The sequence below is a fragment of the Gallus gallus genome, chromosome 6 (assembly GCF_016699485.2).
Source record: "Gallus gallus isolate bGalGal1 chromosome 6, bGalGal1.mat.broiler.GRCg7b, whole genome shotgun sequence".
NCBI lineage: Eukaryota > Metazoa > Chordata > Aves > Galliformes > Phasianidae > Gallus > Gallus gallus.
In genome coordinates, this window is record NC_052537.1 from 1,589,930 (window position 1) to 1,598,685 (window position 8,756).

Sequence of the window (8,756 nt, forward strand, 5' to 3'; positions counted from 1 at the left end):
TGCTCAATCCAGAGTACTGCACGCAGGAATGCAAAGCCTAGTCAAGGCCTGGACATTGCTACTAATCACATGGAAAGGCCGGAACCCTTCTGGGACTACTGAGTCTGCTAATGTACAGGGTGCATGATGCAGAGGCTGAGCAAATGTCCCCTTCAGCATGATGCTATAACGTCTTTGGAGCAGGAAATGTTTAATTGCTTGTCTATATGTAGAGGACTGATTCTGCCCTTACTAAGTGCCTCCAAGCATGTTCAGAGTTGGTAATTCTTCAGAGTAAGCTACAACCTTGATCCTGGATAGCAAGTGAACTTCTGAAATGTACAATAGTGGAATTGCTTATTTTTGTGCAGTATAATTGCAGAGGAAAGGATGGCAGGCAAGATTTCTCTAGCAACCTTTGGCTCAGTCAATATATTATAGCTCTTTATACTTGAATTCCAGACCTGCCAACAGCCTTTGTGCAAAATGTTTTCTGCCAATAATTGAAATTCAACATGTTTTTTTATGAAGACTTTTATTTTTTTTTTTATTATTTTCTCATACTTTTTCTTTTGTCATCTGAGGAAGGTAATCAAGGAAGCAGTCAACAAAAAACATGTTTGTCAGGCTTTGTACTACAAATATTTCTTCCTTGATATTTAAAAGGAAAACCACATTTACTTTTTTCTAAAGCAACACATTCACTAATACAGGCTGGGCTGGGGATGTCAAGAGCAAGTACATGACTCTCAGGAGTCACGTGGAGATGGATGTGGGCTTGATAACTATATAGTTATCATATAAGAAGCCATATATTATGAGAACAAAACAAAAACCTTTCTGTGCCAGGATTAGTTATTTCTTTCCTCAGTGGGTAGCAGCACAGCACGGTGTTTGTATGCTCTCAGTAAAAGTGGATTCAGAACTAGTCCTGGCCTGAGTTTTGTCCCTTTCTAACCAATAATATTTTTTTCTATAAATATAAAAGTCAAACTAGCATGCGGGTAATAGAGAAGGTATTTCAGCCTGCTTTACTTGAGCTGTAGAGCTGTGCCACCTCGATAACAGTTCCACAGACTTTATTTTCTCTGTCCCTGCAAATTGTTCAAGCAGCAGGGAAGTTTCATTACTCCAAAGCAGCTAGCTAGCAGCTAGGTTTCTCATTTACTCACTAGCTGATGGACTTGCACACAGTGGGAAAACTGGAACTTAAAAATAATGATGCTCCTTGAGAGGTGTTTCACATTTCCTATTTTAGATTTCAGAAGTATTTTGGGTAACCCATCTATTTCTCATGGGTGCCACTGTGAGTATTTTATTTCTGTGTGCATGAATTAATTTCTTGTTCATGTTGTCTCAATGAGGCAGCTGAGGGGAGGAAAAATACATGCAGGAGAAGATGCAAAAGTGTGATGATCCGAAGCAAGATAATTCCTCTTCAGAATATCATGGCTTTAGAATAGTTTTGTTAACATGTATTAAACTGTATGGGCCATGATACATATCACCGGTGGTTTTGGGAATAGCTTTTATTCACTCATTTCCAAGTGTTTCTTGAAGAACCTTCAACACTTTTTCCTTGTCTTCACAACTTTGCTGTGATATCTGACAGGGATGCCAGATGGCCCAATGAGATAAATGTCAAACAAGTAAAGTGTCCCTGCATCCAGCCCCTTGATAGTCTCTGTGGTGACAGCTCGCTGGAGATTTATGTCATAGAAATACTTGCAAAGCACTTTCTCTGACTTGTGTCGAGCTTCAGGTCCAGAGCATGTGTCTGTATTTTGCAGTTCCATCCAGACTTCATCTTCTTCAATCCTTTTCTTGTACACACAGTACTTGCTCTGCTCTTGTGTTCCTAGCCAGGCAATGGTGACAGAGTTGCAAGTCCTCAGTTTACTGAAAGACTTGATTTTTAAGCTCTCTGGAAGAAGTGGGAATAAGGGCTTGTGGAAATGGGGGGAGACCTGCACTTTCACAGAAGAGTTGGATTTCTCTGTGGACCTCAGCTGCACCAGGTACGTATCCAGTGGTTTTCCCTTCAGTGACAAATACCTCAATCCCAGAATGTTTTCTGATGCCACTGTTTTACTGTTTTTTGTTATGTGAACCTGTACTTGACCACGGCACAGCTGAAAGGCAAATTGTACTTTCTTGTGCCTCGCTTGGTACTGCAGACTGTACAATTTCTGCTTTTTCCCATCCAGGACAACCTGAACTGCCTTCCCATCTTTCAGCTTCATCACCTTAGGTTCAGGTTCTTCTAGAGTTCTTGCAAATGTTCCAGTGTAAGTAGCACTGGCATTTGTGAGGAGATTGACAACAAAAACATCAAAATAATATTGAGTGTTGGGACTGAGATTGGGCACTGTATATGTGTTCTTGGTACCCATGCATATCTGCCTGACTTCCCCACTGCTCACTTTGTTGATGATGCTTAGTTCACTGTTGGATAATATCATTACTTGCTGTGGTTCAAGAAGGTGTGGAGAGAGAGACAAAGTTAACGTTGGTGGCATTTTCATTCCAGAGAATCTGATTGCTGTCTCAGCAGCACACAAGCTCTTATAATTGTGCTTTTCATTAACTAGAAGACAGTACTGGATGCTCTCTCTGTGTTGCAAGGCAGAGGGACTGTGTTTCCATGTCAGAGTCACTGTTGTATGGCCAATGCCGATAACATCTATGCGTGGATCCAGTGGAAGTTCTGGATAGAGGTGCCCAGACATTGTGTCGGTTGTTAAGTACACAGTGATGTGTGTGTCACGCTCGGTGGATAAGAACTCTAGCATATAAAGGGCAGACTGAGAAGACATACCCACATATGTCTCTACTGAATTTCCCTTGTAGTTGAAAATGGTAGATACCATGCTTGTAGCCTTCTGGAATCTTGAGACATCTTGTGTATCGAGATCACCTGAAAGAAAAAGCAGACTTGTAACTTCTGCTTTAATATATGTTGAACATTGCTTAGGTTTTGTTGTTTGTTAGGGAACATCCTGCTTTCTTCGTTCTTGAAAATAATCATAACTAAAAATGCTTTTTGCTACTGATGACTTACTGAAGTAAAATTTGAGTGACTTTTTAACAGTGCTTATTGTGAAACTCTTTTCACAAAGGCTATCATTAGAAAAACAACTTGTAAAAGTCTTGAACTTTATTGTGCCTTACGGGCCTACAGTTTTCATCTTCCACTCGCTTTCTCTTTGGGCATTTTACTTCAAGGGGACTCCTTCATGAAAGAAGTTCTCTTTATTTTAGATTCTTGCTTCTGGTTTTCTGTGAAGAGAGAACTTATTACTTTAAATTAATAAGCTTCTGGATGAGGAACTATGAGATATGATTTAGTGACTTGTGGTAGCAAGTGTAATGGGAGGATGGTTGGACTAGATAATCTTATAGGTCCTTTCCAACCTTGAGATTCTATGATTCTAAATGAACTTTATTTGAACTCCTCAGTTGGGTATACCTGTCTAACAGTCAAGAATTTGCTAGTGGAGGCTTTCAAATTTTTTTTTTTTCAGAATTAATTCCAGAAATTATCAAAAATAATGGCTTTTCCTCTTAGGCTAAACTTTGCTTCATGCCTGCTGCTGTGATAGATGACATTCCTAAAAAATCAAATTGCTGTGTCTTCTGCACATCAACTAGAAACAAGCCAGAAAATGGCTGGTTGAAATGGCTTAAGCCACAGAGAAAGAGCTGAGACAGCTCTTCACTCAGCATGGGCTGATTAGAAAGCTTGCCTCGTTAATGTGGGAGGAAGAGGGATTTTCAACACTGTATGGAGATCAAGGGATACAAGTAACATATTTTTCTATGTGAAAATGTTACTGCTATCAGTTTAGATTCTTCACGGGAGATAAGTTTGCAGGGGGGAAAACTGAGTAAGTGCCATGAGCTTATGAAGCAATTCGTGTCTGTGTTCCCCAGATATTTTTGAGTTTTTGACTTGCATAGATGTAACTTTTAATCTCCTTGCTTTGATGGCAAAATCTAGCGAGCTACAAATTTCATCAGTGACAGTGTCCTCTGATGCCCGTTTACAGGAGGAGCAAGTATGATATTTAAAATGTAAAGAACTTTGTGTAACAACACTCCTTAATTGTAACTTATACTTTCTACAACTCTTCTCAGGTAGGCTGAAGATCTTACCTTGTGCTGCTTTCCCAAGCAAACTTGCTGAAGCCTTGTGCACAAGTATGCTCCACTCAATGGGAACATCACAAGGTGTCACTGTTATTGTGAAAGGTAGAAGCGCTCTGTCTTCCTCCAAAACAAAGTAATACCTGTAAATGTGGATAAGAATCTGAGGAGAAGCATAAAGAAATTCAGGTCTGTTTGGCACTCGCAGAAAGTGTGCCTCTCTTGATGTGGTCACTTCAGTGTAGATCGAAATGACTGCTCTCTTTTGAGATGCATCAGTGCAATAAGATAGGGAATGTCTGAAACTTCCAGATGCAGGAAGAACATACATTGTGCTTTTTTTCCAATCCATAAGTTGTTCCTGGAAGTTTTGTACACTTAACACAGGCAATATTTATCCCCGGTGAATTTCAGTATGCTTTGGATGAATATCGTATCTCAGTACTTACCTGCTTGTTTTGGATGACGAATGTGGTAAACTACTTTCTAGATAATCACTTGTTGGCAACTCCAGGGAGCTTAGTACATTTTTTTCCTAGAATTTCCTGACTGCAGTTTCATGGTGACTCTTACAGAGCAAGCTCCTTCATACCTGCTTGCATGTTTAGGTCTCTGTGTAAGATGAAGATAGAATGATCGTGATCAACCCTGAAGATTATTGGCTATTAATGGCAGTTTCAGACAAGTCTGTTCTAACTAGTTTGCTTTGACAGAAGCTGTAGTGTGTTAGTAGTACGAAGGAGCATCAGTCTACTCAGTAAATCTTTTATTTCTACTTATTTACAGTAAAGTCTTGCTTCCTGTGCCACCCATTTTGTTTTCTTTCTGTTTCAGTAAACTGTGGCTGTATACAGCCACAGGAGATGTTTGAACACCAGTAGCTCACTCTACAGTTAAATGTAGACAACTCTTCCTTGTTTGGGAAGGAAACTTATTCATTATGAACAGATTACATCAGCATAAAGGTCTGGATTCCTTTCAGGATATAGCTATTTGTTTGGAATTGACCTTCACTGGAAACAGCTTCACATTCTCAAGTCTTTTACTATAAGCCAAATCTTTTCATCTTCTGGTTTCCTGTCTGCATGGCTCTAGGCTTCATAAGGTTCTTACTTGTTCATGCTAAACTTGAAGGGATTTGGTTTGTTGTTTGCATGCTAATAGGAATTTTCATATTATGCCACAGAACAACAGTGAAATGTACTGCTCGCCTAGATCTAAATGCCTATTTTCCTTTAAAAGGGAGGGCTTCTAATTTTGCTTTTGTAAGCATGTCACATTATATAATATGCCATGTTCCAGTTTCTATGCAGTGAGTGTTGAGATAGAGCAGAAGTCATGAACCAGGGGGTGAACCAGATGGCTCAGTGTTCATCAAAATCTGTATGTGCTGGTCCACTGGTCAAAGGATTCTGATTAAACCACCTGAAGTGCATCTCTTCCTAAACAGGCTAATTAGTTTGCCTTTCCTATCTAATTGAGACTATCAGCTGTAATATCTAGATTGTCTGTATGTCCAGATATGGTGGAAAATTAAGTATTTTGAGGATATGAAGAGTCATAACTTTTGCATGACACTCATTTGATCTTAGCAGGCTTATAGCAGTGTTCAAATAAGACATTACTAGTATTCAGGATGCTAATAGATTGTTTTTTTTCTAAGAGAATTCTGCATGCATTTTACTGATTTGGGGGTTGCTAATTTGCTAGATAAGATTCTTGTCTTTTACAGTCGCTGTAGGGAGGCTGTCGTCTCTGGTTCAGAAGCCAGACTGATCATGCAGCAGTTGTTTGCTGTTGGAGCATGCCAGTTGAATATCATCACAGAAAGCTGTCTGGAATGGGGGGTCATTCCAGATTCTGGGCAAAACAACAGTGAACGTTGGAGGATGCTTGTACTACACTGAAATTCAGTGTGGTGTCTCAGTAAAATCAGCAGGCACGTTGGAGCTCTGCAGGCACACAGCAGTTGCTGACTTAGACTATTAGTGTGTGGCTGCTGGTGTTGCAGGAAAGTACCTGAGAATAGGATTGACTCCATGGCTGATCTGTGCTTACCTTTTAGGGATATCCTTCAGCAGATGAACTGTAGTTTCCTTACCATCAGCAAGAATAAGGGAGTGGTAGAAGTTGAAGAGGCCACTCTTGAAGCTCTGTTGGGAACTGACAGTGGGTGCTTTAAGGGAATGACCCAGGCAAGCAGCTGTTAGAAGGCAGAGAGGCAGATAAAACCAGACACGAGACATCTTCAGTACTGTGAAGAGAAGTGGAAATTGCTGTCTTAAGGGAGAAAATAATCAATGACACTCCTTTTATTCCTCTAGTGATATCTACTGTTATAGCAAGCCAAGCATTTGAATAACAGTCTTCAGATTGCTAAATTGTTTATAATTCACAGAAATATTTTAGACTCTGCAAAGACTTAATGGTGAAGCTGCTATGAAGTCTTTAATTGTAAAAATTACTTGTATGTAGTCAGTGTAGCCCAAGTGCAATATCACACCTAATACTGGTTCTAAATGGATTGTAAGTTCTTTTTGTATCTACTTTGGAAGATGAATGTCTTACTGTAAGGAAGCTGGACAAATGTAGCTGGATAATCATTGTGCATTAGACATCTCTTTCATAACTGCATTGCTTCCAGGCCATAGCTACATCTGCTGCTCACCGGAACCATAACAGCTCGATAGTGTTTTAACTATATCAGGTGTCAAAAATCATATAAGCCCATCTCCTTTTGTAAAGAGGCTTTATTGACAGCTTCACAGGTTTGAAAGAAATCTAAGCTGCTCAAATGTTTCTAGAACTCACCTACAAAAATGCTGATGCTGTTTGAACAGTTGTGTACATAGTACAGAACTATGCAGATAGGAGGCTCCAGAGGAGAACTTTTGACAGTACACTGTTAACATGAAATAATTACGCTTGCAACATTTTCCTCTCTGCCACATCCTGCTTCACAAAAAGGAAACGCAGAAGTGGGAAAGGCATAGAAGTGAGAAAGGCACAGACCTTTAAAACAGGTGGCAGCTGTAGTTAAGGGATTTGGAAAGCTAAGGGAGCTCTGAGTTTTGTGTTTATTTTTTTTTCTTGGGGGGGAGAGGTAGTATTTTGTTGCATCTTACCAACAGGAAGAAGTAGGAAAGATCCTGATTTTATCTGATTAACAGCCAGGGATAAAGAGAACATAAAAAGCAAAGCATCAATCCTTTGTAACATGTGCTTTAGATCAGCTCTTTCCTCATGTTTGCAATGAGCTTTTGACTTGACTAAGTCTACAACTCAGCTTCTGCCTATAACGATACATCTAAGTCCATAAAAGGGCTATTTCCTTTGTAAACCTATTCAAGATCATCACATTTCAGTAAAGCAATGAAAGCACTATAGACTTTAATGTACAAAATCTTCATCAGTGATTCCCAAATTATTGTATATCTTTAGTATTGGTGAGACTATTACAGTGATCACTACTGGAACATTTAAATGTCCTATTTAACATTCTAATAGAATTAGAATATTCCTTTCTTCTTTCAAAGTATCTCTTTAATATTTCTAGCACCTGGCTCAATGGAACATTGAAAAATATCTGAACAAATTGAAAGACTATTTGAAAATATTATTTTATTATTCTTAAAACAGAGCTTTCCTTATGACTGAGACACTTCTTTGCCACTTTGTTATTCTTCTAGTCTAACTGTAGCTTAAAGATATAACCCCAAATATTTTTAGTTACCTTTGTCAGTGGGATCTGTTTTGTTCTGCGCTTTAGAGAGGATTAAAAAAAGTTGAAGTCTGTTTACTGCTTAAATGCCAGGATCTTGCACACTACGCTGATACTATAGCAGCTCAGCTTTTCTTGTCCAGGAAAACAAACCAACCAAGCGACCAACCAACCTATAATCAGCTTATCCCAAAAAGAACAGCATCCTAAAGGCTGATTTCACTCAGTTACACAAACAGTGTATACTCAGCTCTTGGAAATATGTTACACAAAAATACTGTTCTTACCTATTGTGTTTCTGGCCGGATGAGCCCCAGTTCACTCGCTTTCTTTGCTGAAAAAGCATAAAATGAAACAACATGGAATTTTCAGATCTCTGTAGACAGATGAAAAACAAAACTGCGCAACCAGTTTAACAGGACAGAACTATCTTTTCCATATGGCTCCTCAATAGGCATCGTAGCTAGATTACTTGCCGTCTTTCAAGGAAAGAAAAACAGTTTTGATATTTAGTTAGGTTGAGATTTTTGAAAGGTTATTTCCAGCTTGCATAATTCTGCAATCTCTGGAGCTCTGGCTGCTGTTTTTTCTGTTCTGGAGCTCCTGGGGGGCTGTGCACCTTCACCCGTGCTTTGCCTGACCCCAGGACCTGGCTCGGCTCACTGTCAGCAGCTGCTGGATGCTGGAGTGCTGAGCCCAGCCTGGCCAGAGAGCAGAGCAGAGTGGGTCTCTGACAGAAGCACAGGGAGGGGGGAGACAGGGTAAGCAGTTAACCCTTATTAGCCCACAATTCAGCAACAGGCACACCAATTGCCTCCAGAAAATATTCTGCATTAGCAGCTTGATGGAACAAGTCCATGCAGCATGGGACTTTCTTGCTGTCAGCACTGAAGCTGTTCAGAATTGTTTT

General features: G+C 39.7%; 1 protein-coding gene across 1 annotated transcript; it reads right to left on the minus strand.

The window, feature by feature from the left end:
• Positions 1 to 1,493: 1,493 nt before the first annotated feature.
• Positions 1,494 to 8,490, minus strand: LOC423605 (protein NDNF-like). Its single transcript, XM_421491.7, has 4 exons — positions 8,134 to 8,490; positions 6,184 to 6,379; positions 4,135 to 4,268; positions 1,494 to 2,896 (listed from the first exon to the last, which is right to left on the minus strand). The coding sequence occupies exons 2-4, from the start codon at positions 6,369 to 6,371 to the stop codon at positions 1,545 to 1,547; spliced, it is 1,674 nt and encodes a 557-aa protein (XP_421491.2). The 5' UTR covers positions 6,372 to 6,379; positions 8,134 to 8,490; the 3' UTR covers positions 1,494 to 1,544.
• Positions 8,491 to 8,756: the final 266 nt, after the last annotated feature.